The following is an 18,349-nucleotide window of genomic DNA, read 5'->3' on the forward strand; positions in this document are numbered from 1 at the left end:
AAATTTCTTCTGTGCAAATTTTTGACAGGCCGCGTGCGCAAAAAATTTCTTCTGTGCAAATTGTTGTGTTTCTGTTCAAATTGTTGTGTGTGCAGTGTTTCGCCGTGTGCACAGGGTTTAAGATCTGTGTGTGCACGCACACGCGCACAGCTGAGAGGCAACAGTGTGAGTGATGTAAGCGTACACAATGAATATAGGTCTAATGTGCTAGGGGAAGAGCATTTAGCTCACCAGAGCCACAGGTACTCAAACTGACATCTCTGAAGCACATATAAACACCCCGAGATAGAGATGGTGCACTGTCCCTTTCCCCTTTCTATCTGGCTTCTTATCTTGTCCCTTTCCCCTGCATCCCATTGTCTTGCTGGACTGGTGCCTCCAAACAAGATGTCTCCGCTCCCCTCATGGAGTAGGCGGCAGAGAGACAGGAGTTTGTAAAACGCTAGGAAGGAAGTGGCTTGAACACACTAGACCTTCAAGGATGGACACATCTGCAAACCCTTTGTGGGCTGCACTGTCACTGACCTACAGCCAATATTGTGTGAATCCCTGACTTATATTTACATGTAGAGTTATCCATTTTAAAAATTCCATACGACTGGATGGTATATTAGAGAGATGTCCCCCCCGAAAAAAGGGTTCTTTTGTTTTTGTTTTTTTTAAATGACCTGTTTAAGATTCAAAATCAGTAACAGAATGTGCAGACTGAAGTACTAAACACACACCTTTAAAAACAGGTTTCAGAGTAACAGCCGTGTCAGTCTGTATTCGCAAAAAGAAAAGGAGTACTTGTGGCACCTTAGAGACTAACCAATTTATTTGAGCATGAGCTTTAGTGAGCTACAGCTCACTTCATCGGATGCATACCATGGAAACTGCAGCAGATATTATATACACACAGAGATCATGAAACAATACCTCCTCCCACCCCACCGTCCTGCTGGTAATACCTTATCTAAGGAGATCATCAAGTTACACTTACGCCTGTTCCTTTTGCAAAGCCCTAGAATTTCTTTATTTGAGTCTGAAAGGGCAAATAGTGGGGCAAGAAAGCTAAGATGTTAAACCTTATGTTACCAGCATTTCCAGCTGAATCTCATTTAGTGTTAAACTACCAAAAATACACATTGTGGTGTTCAAAGTGGCAGGTTGAATGTTGAACTTCCCTATCCGGTGCAGTAGCTTTTGGGTGTCTTGTAATGGTAAAGAATCAAGTTCTAAAATTATTAGTTTCTCATGGAAAATATCTTTTGAATGGAAAAACTTTAATCTGTTTTAGATACCAAATCATTAGCTGCTTGTGTAGGGTCATAAGCCTCAAAAACCTTCTACAAACATAATGACACCTTAAAACAAAATACTGCAAATGTTTAGTTCCTCTTTCCCATAACAGGCAATTTCGGAGTTCTGTGCTTTTCCTGCAGTGGCAGAGGGCACCACTAACACCTTCAACAACACAGTGCAGCTCCTTGCCAGTTTTAGGTGTATATTGTTTGAACAACGGATTGCTTCTCTGCTTACTTGCTAGTCTCCAAGTTTAAGGTGGTGTTTATTTCCCCACTGCCTTTGATGTAATATAAACTGGTTAAACCGCTATTCCTACCTGCATGCCTCCAGCTTTCACCCTGACCACACCACACGATCCATCATCTACAGCCAAGCTCTGCGATACAACCGCATTTGCTCCAACCCCTCAGACAGAGACAAACACCTACAAGATCTCTGTCAAGCTTTCTTACAACTACAATACCCACCTGCAGAAGTAAAGAAACAGATTGATAGAGCCAGAAGAGTTCCCAGAAGTTACCTACTACAGGACAGGCCTAACAAAGAAAATAACAGAACGCCACTAGCCGTCACCTTCAGCCCCCAACGCATTATTAAGGATCTACAACCTATCCTAAAGGATGACCCAACACTCTCACAAATCTTGGGAGACAGGCCAGTCCTTGCCTACAGACAGCCCCGCAACCTGAAGCAAATACTCACCAACAACCACATACCACACAACAGAACCACTAACCCAGGAACTTATCCTTGCAACAAAGCCCGTTGCCAATTGTGCCCACATATCTATTCAGGGGACACCATCACAGGGCCTAATAACATCAGCCACACTATCAGAGGCTCGTTCACCTGCACATCCACCAATGTGATATATGCCATCATGTGCCAGCAATGTCCCTCTGCCATGTACATTGGTCAAACTGGACAGTCTCTACGTAAAAGAATAAATGGACACAAATCAGATGTCAAGAATTATAACATTCAGAAACCAGTCGGAGAACACTTCAATCTCTCTGGTCACGCAATCACAGACATGAAGGTCGCTATCTTAAAACAAAAAATCTTCAAATCCAGACTCCAGCGAGAAACTGCTGAATTGGAATTCATTTGCAAATTGGATACTATTAATTTAGGCTTAAATAGAGACTTGGAGTGGCTAAGTCATTATGCAAGGTAGCCTGTTTCCTCTTGTTTTTTCCTACCCCCCCCCCCCCCCAGATGTTCTGGTTTAACTTGGATTTTAACTTGAAGAGTGGTCAGTTTGGATGAGCTATTACCAGCAGGAGAGTGAGTTTGTGTGTGTATGGGGGTGGGGGGGATGTGAGAAAACCTGGATTTGGGCAGGAAATAGCCCAACTTGATTGTCATGCACATTGTGTAAAGAGTTGTCACTTTGGATGGGCTATCACCAGCAGGAGAGTGAATTTGTGTGGGGGGGTGGAGGGTGAGAAAACCTGGATTTGTGCTGGAAATGGCCCACCTGATGATCACTTTAGATAAGCTATTACCAGCAGGACAGTGGGGTGGGAGGAGGTATTGGTTCATATTCTCTGTGTATATATAAAGTCTGCTGCAGTTTCCACGATATGCATCTGATGAAGTGAGCTGTAGCTCACGAAAGCTTATGCTCTAATAAATTGGTTAGTCTCTAAGGTGCCACAAGTACTCCTTTTCTTTTTGCGAATACAGACTAACACGGCTGTTACTCTGAAACCTGGTTAAACAATGGCTCATCTTCAAGCAAAGTGTTCTTGGCCATACAAACGGTGACTCTGGAAATGCAACAGGCAGAAGAAAGAGCTTCTGACAGTCACAAAAACATTCTGCTAGGTGTCAGAGTTTTCGCTGCTAACATTTCACACTTAGGCAGGGTACTGTACATATATGATGGGCAGAAGCCAATAAAATAAGCGTGGTAATGACTTATGTGTGCATGAACAGTCACCACTTCTTGACAGACCAAAAATCAGGAGAGGGTCCTCTTCTATAACATGCCTGCCCCTCTTCAGTGATCAGAGATAATCAAAATGGATATAAAATTGATATTTTGGTTTACAAACTTGGCTAGTGGGAAGTTGAGGATGGAGACACTTATCCCCCACCCTGGACCCTGGGGGGCTTTCTATACTCCACTCTCAGGTGGGTAAGGATGCTCTCAGCAGCTCTTTACCTCTCCTCCTTGTCTCTCCCCCATCCCACATACGCTCATCACAACTTTGATGGATCTGGGGCATCTCCTGTTGCTCTCCCCCATGATCATGAATAGCAGGGACATGATGGCTTTGAGCTGCCAGGTTATACTGGAGATTATCTATTTCTATTATGTTTACACTACATCTTTATCACTATGGCATCTGAGCATTGGGGGAGTTAACTGGGTCATTACAATAAAAACCAAACATCCCCCCACCCCACCCCCCAAATGTAAACTATCCTTGGAAACCAGGTAGGCCAAACTAAACCACTGTTTTAAAAGCAAGAGGGCTAGAGTCATAAAACCTTTTAGTTTCCTACTTATATTTTGATTTTATCAAGGTGAATAAACCATAGTGAACCTCATTTCAGTAACAGTATGGTATACTTACATCCTACAAATAATACTGTTCCTGCTGCATTATCTGGCAGCAGCGAGCACCATACATTTGTCCCACTAGAAATTGAAGCACTGACATTCTGCACTTTGATTGCACTGCTCCACTTGCTGAGGTGAAGGAGTGAATAACTTTTTGATCCGTATTTCATGTATTTTATACTTTCCCCTTCGTTGTATAAACAGCAAAATGTGACATTTGAGCCCACTAGTACCACTTTGTCTTGAGGAAATACCACAGCACTACTGAGCTTAGTATCTTTTCCTAGGAGGAAGAAAAATAATACATGATCAAATGATTTTTATAGCTCAATAAAGTAATATTACTTTCTTATATATTCAGCTGGTCAGTGCTAATACAAAGTAGGAGCACTCAGGCTATTCCGTTTTGCATAAAAACTCTCTTGTAAAATGTACAGAAATCTATTTTTAACATGTTTCACCCACTCAAAACATTTGTTACTGCACTTTACACATCTTTACATATTTAACTGAAACAGTCCCACAAGATCTACAATTGTCTATCAACTTTCAGAATTAAAAGGGAATATTATTCATTTAACGTTTATTTTTAATTCAGCACAATTTTAAAAGTAGCTAAATTCTGTGCAACATGCAAGAAAGTAAACGTACCAGGAACTGTTTTAATTGGGCTCCATTCACTCCATTCCGTCCTACCACTAAAATATGGATCATTAATATAACATCTAATTTTCACATGGTGTGAAGTACACTCCAAAGGTATGTCAGATGTCCAATTCCAAGAAAGAATAGAGTCTTTGCCAGTCAATTTTGAATCATAATTCATCTAAAAAGAAAAACAAATAAAGCTTTTTCAAAGATAGACATTACAGGCATTACAACCTAAGTTAGTACTACTTAGAAAATGGGGTTTCCCCCCATGAAAATTTTGACCCCAAAACCCCCCATAATAATGAAAAAAAACCATATATGCTGAAGTTTTCCAAGGAAATTTCAAATTTTTGGCAAAAGTTTCAACTGAAAAATGTCAAATAGGAAATGCTGGCATAGTCCCTCATGCCCCATTCTCCTCTATGTGCCGGGCTCCCTACCTGGACCAATATCCCATGTACCACAGACTCCCCTTGTGCTAAGCAGCCACAGTGCCTCATGGAAGGTGTCATCCAGCTAGGGAACCCAACCCATAGAGGATAATAGTGTCAAGAGACACTGTGATGGCATTTCTGCATACAAAGTTTTCAGGTTTTGGCCAAAGCCAAAGCCAAAACCAAAACCACTTTGGTTTTCAAGTGTTTGTTTAATGAAAAGTTGAAGTCTTTCATAGGAAGCAGACACTTTATGAAACACTTTATTTAGCCCCAACTCCTCCCCAATTTTCCATTAAAAAGCAGTTTTAACAGAAAATTTTCAACCACTCCTATTAGTTAATCACCAAAGATTTGTAGCGAGAACTAACTGGTAAGCAGGGATAGTCTTTCAGTGCTGTTTATTATATTGTAAAGTTGTATTCCAATGCTGGCCACAATTTTGGCCAGTCTGCATTGATCAGCCAACTCTACTAGAAACTGTTTTCAACTGGTGGTTTTTTTTTTTTTTTTTTTTTAAAGCATGAGTAGAAAGCAGTCATCCCAACCTGGCCTCTTTACCAAGGCCCTACCCTACCTCAAGACTGGAAAACATGCTGGCATCACAGGAAACATATTAAACCTGGATCTTAATAGAATGGTGCTAAGTCAATAGCTAATTACAGAACTAAACTAAATTCTTCTCATTTGGGCTTCTAAATACTGACAAACTACTCAATTGTGCTGAAAACATAATTACATTTTACATATAATAATATCTCTGAACAACATATGGACATTTTAAAAGTTCATTAATTATGGCATAGGATTTAGTCTGAAGCTGGAAAATGAATGCATTTTAAAACAGACAGTTTACTACTAGAGAACAACTTAAATTTACTGTTCCTGGTCCAGTTCTAGCTTAGGAAATTCATTCAACCCCCCCATCTACATCCAACTCTGTAAGATATCCTTTATTTCCTGACCTAAATTGTTCGGTGGTTTTGCTGTGCACAATTAACAACTGCTATGTTCCACCCAAGCAGTGACTACATTTCAATGTTGGGTGAACACACACACACACACACACACACAGAGCAAGGTGCTCTGTAAATGTTAAAAAAACTGTTTCCTAGAGTATTCAGATATAAAAAGCTTCATCACAAACATTTTAGCCCTGTACGTTTTTTAGATATTCATTCTAGAATGAAATGTTTCTGTTTTGTGGGTGTATACTCTGCCTTCAGAGAGCCTTTAGCACATATCACAAAGTGGACACAAAACTAATACAGGAAGTGTTGTTATTCAGCAGTGTTTTCTTTTAGAGGGAATTGGCACTGTTTAAAATTTGCAATATTTCATTAAGTTTGCTGTGGTCTTTCTACTTCAACAAACTGACTTAAGTTTTTCTAACTTTATACAACTTCATTGACAGATGAAATGTAAATCTGTGATCACTATATCAGAACTTAAATTACCTTTCTTAAAGCCTTGAATTAGCTGTAATTCCTCCACCCGCACAGTACCCCCAGCTCACTTGTATTCTAATACTGAAACAAAGACTCATTTGCAATCACTGATAGTGAAGAGTCCTTGTATGAAAAACTACAAGAAAGTTAATCTTTATTTGTTAGAATAAAATACCTGCCTTACTGTCTCACAGACTTTAAGGCCAGAAGGGACCACTGTGATAATCTAGTCTGACCTTTTGTACATCGCAAGCCACAGAACCTTACCCACCTACTTCTGTAACAGACGCATAACCTCTGGCTGAGTTACTGAAGTCCTCAAATCATGATTTAAAGACTTCATGTCTTCCCTGACCAAATAAAAAAAATTATACTGATGTCATCCCCTTATCATCCCCAGCCCTCTCCCTTTAGTTTTGTCACTCCCTTCACTGCATAATATTTGGAATTAGGTTGTGAGCTCTCTGGGTGAAATCCTGTTCCAACTGAAGGCAATGGCAAAACTCCCATTGACTTCAATAGCAGCCAGGATTTCACTCCATGTCATCTTATCTGTGATGTGAAGCACCTACTATACTTCTGGATTATCTGAAAATAATAATATAAAAAGAAATTTAAAATCAGATCACTATGTGAATTAAATTGGTTTGGTTATTTTAAAAGAGCAATTCATGATCTGAGTAAGTCCATGCTTGCAATCTACACTGACACACAAGAGGAGAATACAGGCAAGCATTTCACTCCTATTAATCACATCTAAGAAATCAAAATACAGGACAAGATACTGCAAATACTTACTACTCATGCATTCAGCACTGTTAACAGCAATGGGACTCCCTGTAGGAGGACTACTCACGTGAGCAAGAGTTTGCTGCAGGAGGCCCTTACGCATTAGCCCAAACTAAATATTGTACCAATGTTTTAACAGTTACAGCATCTAGATAGGAAGTCCAGGGAGGTACCTGACAGGGGATGGACCTGGTGATGTAATATGCCTTTTCTTATCTGTAATTGCAACGATCATCTACATACCCTAGTGCACATATTTTCTCAATTATTAAACTTACAGAACAAAGTCACGTGTTGACAAAAATCTGAAGAACTACCATCCTCCAAATGTTTGTTTAGTTTATGACATTACACAATACCTTTATAATACGCACTATATTTACAGAGTACTGCATTAATTGCCAATGAAAGTAATCAGCCATTTGAAAAACAGAAATCTTTCACAGAATACAATACAATATACTTAATACAGTTTTGAGGAACCTAGGAAATAGCACTGATGAAGAAAGCTTTTTATTACTCTGAAAGGAAAGTACAGGGGCTTTCACTAGATCTGGAATCTCCTTTTTGGAGACTACAAAAGGAGCATTAAAACTTGACTATTTAATAGCACTCTTAAGGCAGTCACCAATCAGGAACAGAAAACAATGAAAGACCAATTTCATAAGGAAAATGTACCTCCACAGCAAAGACCCACAAAAAGTAAGATCTACTGGGAGAATAACATCCACTGGAAGATTATATTTTTCTTTTTTAAAGTAACTCTTTCCCATAATGATGATGAACTAATTTCTTATGGGCACTTTCTAAAAATTCAAAGACTGCAATTGTCATTGTTATGATCCTACCACATTTTATATAAAATATTTTTAAAATGTAAAATTGAACTAAGCAGAATTAACGTTTACGAGATGAAAACTTTACAGCACGTCATGTAAAGTATTTCGATTTGGCTTGTTTATAGAAAATTTTACATTTATCATTTAAAATAGAACTGGCAAGCCATGCCCTGGGTCGTGGAGTAATGTAGGTCATCCAAAAGAAGCTGTTAGGAAGATAAGATTAATCCTTTAAATCAACAGTATGACTGGAAAAGTGGTTTGGGATGGAATCTGAATTGCCTGCTTTTGAGCCTGCTGCGTTGAACCCAAAATCTGGAGTTCAGGTTCAGTGGCTATTCTGATAAAATGAGTGACTAACCTAGAAAAATCTCCCCTCCCAGTCGTCATCTCCGGTGACAAAAACGTTGGACTCATTCTACTTGCTACCCATCCCACCAGCACTGAGCAACCACAACCTATTGAGTTACTTAAACAGCACTTTTCACCATGCTATCTCACTGGTACGGACCTGGCAGACTGACACATTCAAAGTTATGCACCTTGGATTTAACTGGCACACCATCCCTGGGCCTAGAGTGAGGGAGGGCTTGTCCATGCAGCCTTGGCTCCAGGAGGTGGTTGGCTTTGCAGCGCTGCAGAACCAAACAAGCAGGGGTGGGGGCAGGTGGGGCCATTAATGGGCATAAGATACCTGCACAACTCTTAAAATAACAGGGAAGGGAAACAGTAAAATTCACTTGGTTCTAAATGGCACTGGCACTGCACAACTGAACAAAAACTGCTGAAGCTGCCAGTGCCGTGTGGAGTAAGTGCAATAGCCATGGCATGCCTTTCTCCCTATCACTTTCAGTTGTTTTAGTGCTAGGAGGTTCTCAAACACTAATAAAAATAAATGAACAACACCTATGTATAGCATGAGTCCGTAAGGTCTGTGTCCATGTTTTTCTGAACTCTCCTGCTTGTGTGACCCCTCCAAAATGTATGGGGGGAAGTGGGGGTAAAGAGGGGAAATGCATTTTCATAAAAAAAGCGAAAAAGAGGACTTACTAGTGTCACTGTCTCCATTGTTTCCTTACGCAGAATCTGAATCTGCCAGCTGGCATCTAATTCATGTTGGAAGACTGAGCCACTATCGTTCCACTTCATATATAATGTGTAAGTTGAAAAGTCGGCATTCAGATTAAGAATTTGGGGGGTGAGTGGAATAAGTGCTTGAAAAGAAACAAGGGAAAAAGCATACATTCAAAATAATTACCAGCAACAGCGCTTACAGGTGTTTAATAGCTGCAACTCTGAACTGGCCTGCTGCCATACCAATGTGAGGTTTGTTCTCATTAATTAAACTGGGTTGGGATTTGCCATTCCTCATGTAGGAAGCTTCCCAAGAAAGCACAGAAACATCCTCTGAAGTTTTGTTGGTGACTCCGCAGGCAGCATTTCTCCTGCTACATTAGGGGTGCCAAGTGCGATCTCCTCCAAGCTGCTCTAACACGTCTTTCCCACAGTTTTCTGTCAATGATTGGCTGAGAAAAATCTTTTCTTCATCCTAGCCCCTTTACCTTTTGTATCTATACAAATGAGACTAAGTCTCAGGATCGGCACTTGTCTAAATCATAAATTGTTGTGAATGCAAAGTAACGATCCTTCCGTGTTTGTTAGGAAGTAGTGTGCTCTTGGAGGGGCTGTTCTTCACTTGAGATAAAATAGAGGCCCTTTTGTCACTAAGGTCTCATGGTGCTTTTTGTGAAGTGTACCTATTCTACACAATTCCAAGTTGGGAAAAATATATTTTAGTTCCTTCTTCCCCTCTGCTTTAACTAGAGCAGAGGTTCTCAAACTTCAATGCATCGTGACCCCCTTTCGACAATTACATGCCCCCATGAGGGGGAACCAAAGCCTGAGCCAGCCCAAGCCCCAGGTGGGGGCGGGGGATGGGGAGAGAGACAAAGCCTTCAGTTCCAGTCAGAGGCCTGTAATCTGAGTCCCAATGCCCAGGACTAAAGCCCTCGGGCTTCAGCCCCAGGCCCCAGCAGTCTAAGTCAGCCCAGGCAACCCCATTAACATCGGGTCGCAGCCTACTTTGGGGTCCCGACCCACAGTCTGAGAACCGCTGAACTAGAAGGTTTTTTCCCATTTCCCCTTCTAAAAATGGTTGTTTATAATACTCATTCCAGAGTGACAGTTCCAACATGGGTACATTTCTAGGGGAGATGACAAGATTATATCTACGTTCTGTACACTGCTATGAAACCCATTAAGGAGGGAGGCAGCCCTGAAGCCAGCGCTGTGCAAGAGAAACAGCATGTCATTCCAGGGTCCCACGTCAGGAAGTTAGCTTCAGTCCTGGGGCTCTGCTCTCCAGCTACACATCAACTCAGCTATTCTCTCCCCAGCCAACCCTAATTGTTGTGCTTCCTCCCTTATTAAGTTCTACACCCAGCACAGGTGCAGCAAGGCCGAGCTAATTAAACAAGGCCTTACAGGGCAGGCCACCCTATTACAGATTGTTTTATTTTGCTTTTTTGGTCCTAGCAGCTGTGAGAGAGACAAAGGAAGATATCATTTCCCCTAAAATGTTGTGAAAAAATGGGCATAAATGGTGCTCAAGCAGTGATGGTTCAAGGAAATATCTTGGAGGTGAGAATTACCACTGATGGTTTTTTTTTTTTTTAATGTAATTCGCCTACCTCATCCCCAAACAAATTAGCCTGAGGGAATAAGTTGTTTTCTATCATGGCATCAAATACCATACTTGGCTACCAAAATATGCATTTAGCAGAAGTGCCTGTGCATGGTGGAGCACGGGGGTGTTCTGCATCTCAACAAGAGAAGCTCTTTATACAGGGAAATGTTGCCAAAGACAACTATTAAATCATCGTATCCATTTCCAGAATGTTATAGTTAAGTGTTCATATAAAGCCATTATACATAAACTTGATACTTACAAACATTTTCCTCAGGCAATACAAACGTTTCAGTAGCTAAAGGAGTTCCAGAAGCATTTAGTGTGGTTATCTGTATGTTAGTGGAGCCCATTGCCACTGGAATATCTGCCCTTTTCTCCCCAGTTTCAATACACACTGGAGAGAATGGCTCACTGAAACAATAATAAAGAAGAATTAGAAAAGTTCTCCATGTATTAGGAAGTTAGAGAGCTCCCTACTAAATTTAACATTGCAAACCTTTAAAGGTCCAATTTATTCTCAGAACAAAACTGTGAGAGATCAGAGTCAAATTTCAGAAGTAGTAAGACTTGGATAAGCTTTGGCAAAAGAAAGAAAGTTAAAAATTGTGATATTTTATTCAGAACACTACTCCAACCCTTTACTCACTCCAGACAGTATTTTTATCAAACGCCACAAAATAGCTTTGCGTTCTGGCCTTTTTTGCTTTTCTCATAACTTTTTGTGGTGAGGATGTGGGTGCAGAAAGGATGTTCATTCCCATCAGGGGACAGAGCTGGTGCTTCCTTTTGGGCTTTAGCCTACAGGGGAATAAGGGGGTTAATAAGAACATAAGCGGTTTGGCGCAGGGGACGGCCTTTTTTGGGGTGGGGGGCGGTATATGTAGAATGCTTGGCACAATGAGGTTCTGGTCTGTGACTCCTCAGCAATGCACATAATTAAGGCTACAGAGGTCACAGCAGTCACGGATTCTGTGACTTTACCAGACTTCCATGACTTCCAAGGCTTCAGGAGTTGGAGGTGGGACTGTGCGCCTCTGCCCTGCAACTGGAGCTGGCTGGAACCAGGACCCTGCAGCCCCAACCTTGCAGCTTCCACTGGGAGCTGCAGCCAGGGCCATGCACCCCATCCCCGCGGCGTCCTGGGCTTGGCGGGCCCCGCAGCCAGGGCCGTGCGCCCCATCCCTGCGGCGTCCCGGGCTTGGTGGGGGCTGCAGCCAGGGCCACACACCCCAACCCTGCAGCATCCTGGGCTTGGCAGGGGCTGCAGCTGAGGCAGTGCACCCCAACCCCGTGGCTTTCGCCAGGGGCTGCAATTGAGGCTGCGCGCCCCTGCCTGGCGGCTGCAGCTGGAGCCATGTGCCTCACTCGTGGCTTCCCAGGGCGATATGCCCCCACCCTGGCTGCAGCCAGGGCTTTGTGGGGGCGGGGGCACTGCAGCTGTGACCAGTGTACCCCTGTGCCGCAGGTGCAGCCAGCTGTGGAGCACAGGCTGTGTGTCCCCCATGGCTGCATCTCCCGCTGCGGCTGCTGACGCTGAGGCTGTGTCCCCCACCATGGCAGGGGGCTCAGCCTGTCAGCCGCCCACTCCCACCCTATGGGACTCCATTCCCCCCCCCCCCCCCGGCCTAGCCCTGCCCCCTGGTTATTTTTAGTAAAGTCACGGAGAGGTCATGGGCTCCGTGAATTTTTGTGTTTTGTCCCTGACTTTTACTAAAAAATAACTGTGATAAAATCTCAGCCTAACACATAATTAATGATAGATTTGATGGATAGATAGGATGCGGCTTGAGTCCTCACTCTCCTTAACATTTCATATGTAACTGGAGAGGAGAAAGAGATTGGAAAGTGCCCAGATCTTCCTCTCAGGGCTGGGGGGGAAAGGAAAAAGTCAGAACAATGCCCAACTTCCTGCTAATTAACTATTACTCACTTAAATGGGACCCTGGAGCTTTCCCCTTTTGAAGTGGTTTAAATAAGAGGACTGGGGAGGTTTTTGGACTTAACCCCGCAGTCCCTGACTGATAAGGCTAATACACCCTGTTGAGTCTCAAGTGCTGAAGAGGACTAACCCTCCCCCAGTGCAGAGACATTTCCAAAGGGATCTTGGCCACAGAGTATGTGGAGAGCATCAGGTGAAGGTCTGGAGGACGGGATTAGCTGTGGCTGAGCTCCCTTTCTGTGGATCCCAAGAATGTCTCCTCACCTTATTGCTTTCTGTGCCACCTGCCTACTCCACCATGCTAAGGGAAAGGGAATAAACAGAGGCAGCAGCTCACTGGGTGATCTTGTTCAGGATGCAGTTGCTCCTTCAAACAAGATGGTGGTGAGGGGATTCATTCAGTTCACTACTGACACACACACACACACACACACACACACACTCTTTGCAAACTGGGATGGCAACTGAAAATTCAGGCACACTAAAGTGCCACTCTCTCTGCACCACTGGAGGCAGAGAACCTGGTGTGTGAGGTGGGGAAAGGAGTGCAGCCAAGCCCTGGAGCTGCATGAACAAGTCTGAGCTGTCTTCACTATTCACAGGAAGAGAGGCATAGCACAAATATCAGCACCGAGGAAGAAGTCAGGATCCAGAAAAGACTTCAAACCTCATGCCTAGTGCATGACAGAAAATTGGCAGATTTTCATTCTGGTGAGTTACACATGGAATGCACAAAAGTTCTAGAGATGTGTCTGAAAATATTACACTTTTTTAGCGTACCTTAAAAATCTAAACTATACTCCATTTCAAATAGGCTATTTCAATTTTGTTTTCTACTCCAAAAGCATTTATCTTCAAAAGGGATTTAATATTTAAATTGGTAAAAAAAAAATACAGCCATTAAGGGATTTTACTTAGATGTAATCTAAGTTTCCTAAAGGCATTTTCATGTCTGAATCTTAATGCTTAAGGTCCCTGGTATTTCAGCACAGAACATATTTCAGGCATTTCCTTTTGGACTAAACCAAACTATGAAGATAACCTTTTGAGAACTGAAAACAAGGGCCATATGGACACTGAGAATTCAGAAGTAGGAGTGTGAGCACTCCCTACCCAATGTGAGGGGGTAGCAAGGTGTTCTGGCAAGAGAATCTTTGGCATACAGAGGTCCTTTGCTGGGAAGCTTACAATTGCCCAATTTAGAACTGAAAACATTCAGAGCAGAAGACACCATTCTAGATGTAACTGACTGGTGGACAGACATGCTCTGAGAAACACAGGATGATACAAATTTTATGAATATGGATTGAAGAACAATAATACATACATAATTTGATAAGAAGAAACAATTACCTGTTTGTATAACAGATCTTGTAAGTCAGTCCAAGGTTTGCACTGGAGGTGGCATCCCAGGAACAGATCATTCTGTTTAAGTCATGTGTAATACATTTCAAACTCCAGGGTGCTTCTGGAAAACCTGAAATTGCAACATCTACATAGTTACAATGTAACAATTTAATGCTCTCAGACTGATGCTCCATCAGATATACACATTTTACAGATTACCTCACGCTCATTTACAATACTTTTAAACTTCCATTACATAGTTGCAGGCCAAGATTTTCAAACATGACCAATAATTTTGGGTACACAACCTGAAACACCTTAAAAAGTACTCATCTTTGGAGGGTGGGTTTTCAACAGTTTCTGAAAAATGAGGCTCCTCTAAGGCTGTCTCAAGTTGGGCGCCCAAAAACTGAGGTGACTTTGTGTTTTGAAAATCTTGGCCCTTGACTGGTTCTGTATATTAGAGTCAATGGTATTACACTAAAGCAATAAGAGTAGCAGAATCTGGCTCCATGTTACGAGCAGACTCCCTCTGGTTGGGTCCGCACCATGGACTCCATGAAGGAAGTACACAGAAGATTCCTGCACTCAGACACATAAACCTGTTAGTCAATTCTCCCCTTCCACTCCTTTTCACACACAGAGGTGAGGAGTTTGTGCCATTTTTGTTTAGTTTAATGCCTGGGTCAATTAAACTCCTATTGAACCACAAAAGGACCCAATCCTGAGAGGTGCTGAGTAATGTCAATTCCCCTCCACGCCTGAGGGGTGTCAATGAGAGCGGAGATTGCTCAGCATCTTGCAGGATCAGGTCCTAAGTGGTTCACCCTCAGCATTTTGATTTGACAAGTGAATTCTGCTTGGGAAACCCTACAAAAGTTGTGTATATCCGATACACTTGCTTTGAAATAAAGTTTTAAAATCCCAACTTTCTTTTAATTGTTTGTAGTTATTGATTTTGTTGAGTGCTCAAAGGAAGTTGTCAGGAAAAAAGTAAAAGCTCTAGTTCATAGCTGGCCACATCACTATTGCTTAAAAAAATAAAATAAAATAAAAAAATCCAAGCTACTACTGTGCCTCACTGCAAAGTAAACAGCTTTCTACCACTGGGTGTGATATGTGCAGTGCAACCTATCCAGCTTTGATCTGGACAATTCAGATGCTGTAATTCTGGTGAACTGAACTTGTTTAGCTTCTTGAGTTTTCAGTAATTCGAATACTTCAAACATACCTACACAACTTGAGAGGAACAAGGCACAACAGAATCCCCTTTACTACATTAAAGCTGAATGTAGAATACTTAAACAGCTGGGCCAGGGATTCTGTTACAGCCTCTGGGTGTAGCTAAAAGAAAAGGAGTACTTGTGGCACCTTAGAGACTAACCAATTTATTTGAGCGTGAGCTACAGCTCACTTCATCGGCCTTCTACAATGGATCCCTCCATTATGTGCAGGGTTTGGGCCAGTGAAGTTGCATCTTGCATATATCCTGTGTCCAAACCCCCAAACTCCACTGGTCAACTTACAATACTCTCCTCTACAGTCCAGCCTAGACAGCATTGCTCTACGGTGCGTGGAGCTGTGGAACCTCCGTGTGCAGGCTCTATGCACAGCAGAACTGCAGTGGGCCTGAGTGTCTGTTGCCCTGCACACTGTGGAGTCATTTACACCAGTGAATGTAAATTGCCGCCATTGTGAGGCAGAAGCACCCAGCTTTGCACTGGTGTTAGAGGCTACACAAGATGCAGGAAATTGGAGCATTAGATCCAGCATTTCTACTCTTAAGATCTTTCATTCCTAGAGAGGCAACATTATTTGACCCTGAGTACATAATAAATGCAGCACATTTATAGAGTAGGCACATATCCTAAGAGCAAGCAATCTAGCAAACAGTATCAAACTACACTTACCTGTCTCCTGACTATATATTAAGCTCAGCAAATGTAAGAAAGCTATTGCTAGGAGACATCGGAGACTTGGATTATCCCACATTCTTTTACCATTTACTATTTAGGATGACAACCTTAAGCAGGAATAAACTTCATCTTCCACACAAATTTGCCAGTTCTGAAACCAAAAACAAAACGAACAGTCTCTTTAAAATCACTGACACCCCCTGCTATGCAGCAAATAATACAAGTTTTCTATAGATGTATGTTTGAACAAGACTGAAATGCCAGACATATTACTTGTACAGATGCAGCAGTTACTTTAAAAGACCCTGACAAAAAGTTAATAAAGAACATAAAATCACTCTAAAAAGAAACCCGGACCTGTAAGTGGACATTCCAAATGGGAAATCACAAAAGTAGAGCTGGTCAGAAAATGTGACTTTTTCTAACCCCATGAAAAAAATTTCAACACAAATGAAAAAAAAATATTTTTTTTTGAAGAGCCAGCTTTTTATTTTAAAAAGTTGAAGTTTTCTGTGGAAAATATACACATTCCATGGAAAATTTAGTTTTGCTGAAAATCCTATTTTCCACTGAAAAGCAGTTTTGGTTAAAAAAATTTAAATTGCACTACACAGAAGTCTTTTGCACAGAAAAAGAACCACCACAAGAGAGAGACCTGACATATCAACTCATTGACAACTTCCACTATATCTATTTAGAGTATCCTAAAATTGTTGTAGGAAGGAATCTTTCTAATAAAACAGCAAATTCTTACATAGATACCATGAATATTTCTTGAATTGAACCAGACAAGCACTTTTGCAGAACATGCTCACAGAAATCCCAACTCTATCCTGATAAGCAAGCGCAGCCCACATTGAATCATTTAAATACTAGGCCACCAAATTCTTAAATTCTTACCACCAAAAGCACTAATGTTTGGGGTGGGGGTGGGGGGTTGCCTTTTTTTTTTTTTTTTAACCTGAGAGAAGTATGTAACTGGTGAGTTACAAGAAAGCCAATGACAAAATGTGGTTCTCCAATCCATACGCACAAGGTAACAATTCACTTATTTTCTTCATATACCTCCACTTACTTAAATCTTTTTCATCAAGATTCAAGCTCCTCACTTGCTCATGTTAACATCTCTTGCTCAGTATCTCTGCCTAGTATAGCTTTCTCTCTCTCTGCCTATAAACTTCTCCCAAGTCTCTTGCCTAACCACATCTTTTATTTTCTCCACTTGTCTTCCTCAGTACTGCCCTCAGGCCTTTCTTTGCTTGTCAAGCAACCTCCCTCACCTTGCTCATACTCCTTCTTAGTACATATTTCTTTTACAAGGACTTTCAAAGATAATTTCAAGTACTGTGTGCATGTCTAAAATTCAATTCCATGTATACTTGTCCTTCAGTGGATGTTTTATGCTGGAATAGGTTTGTATGCAGATTATGTTAGGACTGTCAATTTAGACTAAGCTGCTGGGAGAGGCAGAAAACATTCCACTCCATCCACGCCTTTTAAAAAAAACATCCCTATGCATGCTGGCACTCAAATGGTCTCAATTCGCTGGCAGAAGTAAATAAACAGTTGTCATTTCTTAACCAGTGTTTCTTTGCAACTGTATGTCAACCTCCTAACGGTCAAAACTATCTACATTTTTGGCTGTATCAGTGGACACAATGTTATTTTAGGACGTGTGAATTGAGGGTTTTACAAAGCGACCTTTTCAGTGTTTTGCAGTTTCTCTGGAACAAACTTTGTTTAACCCGTATTCATGTTTAATAATTAGCTTCTGTGTCAATTTTTGCTCCTAGGGAGGAAGATGGGAAAAGTTTACCCCCCAACACCTACCCCGTCCCTGCGGCACAGACACATTTGTTTTCTCCTTAATGCTGGAAAACTTTGAAAACAGAAGACTGAACACATCTATGAACATCATGGTTGCAATACAGGATGTGGCCTTATTATACTGAAGAACCATAAAAATTAGATGAGAAAGACCTAACAAGCATATAATCCAACCAGTCCATTTCCCTGCAAATCCAGAATAGTTCCCTATAATCCATTTACTAGTATTTTGTCCAGAATACTTTTAAAAGTCCCTAATGACAGAATTTCAATTCTCATCTTAGGATAGTATTTCCCAAACTATGGGTCCCAGGAAGGTTCTAAATGGGTTGTGGACCCAGGATGGAGGGGAGACCTGGGAAGGTGTGGGGTTGAAGGTGGAGAGTAAGCCCACCCCCCATTCATCCCACAGCAGTGGCTCCTGTCCCCACCGGTATGGGACAGATCCCTGCTCCGGGAATTACAACCGGGCACACAAGATCTCATAGCACAAGTGGACAGGCCAAACCAGAGTAGCACTGGGACACCATGTGCCAGGTTGCAATACCTCTCACTCAAATTTGGCCCAGCCATCCCTCTCTCATGACAGTGGCCAGGCCAAACCTGAGTGG

General features: G+C 41.8%; 1 protein-coding gene across 6 annotated transcripts in view; it reads right to left on the reverse strand.

Annotated features, from left to right (window-relative positions):
* Window positions 1-18,349, reverse strand: part of LIFR (LIF receptor subunit alpha) — an 87,355-nt gene that overhangs the window by 26,875 nt on the left and 42,131 nt on the right. For 5 of the 6 annotated variants that reach the window (XM_073343807.1, XM_073343806.1, XM_073343808.1 and 2 more), the window contains 6 exons: window positions 15,906-16,062; window positions 14,002-14,125; window positions 10,969-11,120; window positions 9,071-9,234; window positions 4,511-4,685; window positions 3,873-4,142 (listed from right to left, as the gene is read on the reverse strand). In XM_073343807.1, the coding sequence (XP_073199908.1) occupies window positions 3,873-4,142; window positions 4,511-4,685; window positions 9,071-9,234; window positions 10,969-11,120; window positions 14,002-14,125; window positions 15,906-15,987 (967 nt within the window). In that variant the 5' untranslated portion in view covers window positions 15,988-16,062. The remainder of the gene's footprint in view (window positions 1-3,872; window positions 4,143-4,510; window positions 4,686-9,070; window positions 9,235-10,968; window positions 11,121-14,001; window positions 14,126-15,905; window positions 16,063-18,349) is intronic. The other variant, XM_073343810.1, reaches the window with a different exon arrangement.

Source organism: Lepidochelys kempii, chromosome 5 (genome assembly GCF_965140265.1).
Source record: "Lepidochelys kempii isolate rLepKem1 chromosome 5, rLepKem1.hap2, whole genome shotgun sequence".
Lineage (NCBI taxonomy): Eukaryota > Metazoa > Chordata > Testudines > Cheloniidae > Lepidochelys > Lepidochelys kempii.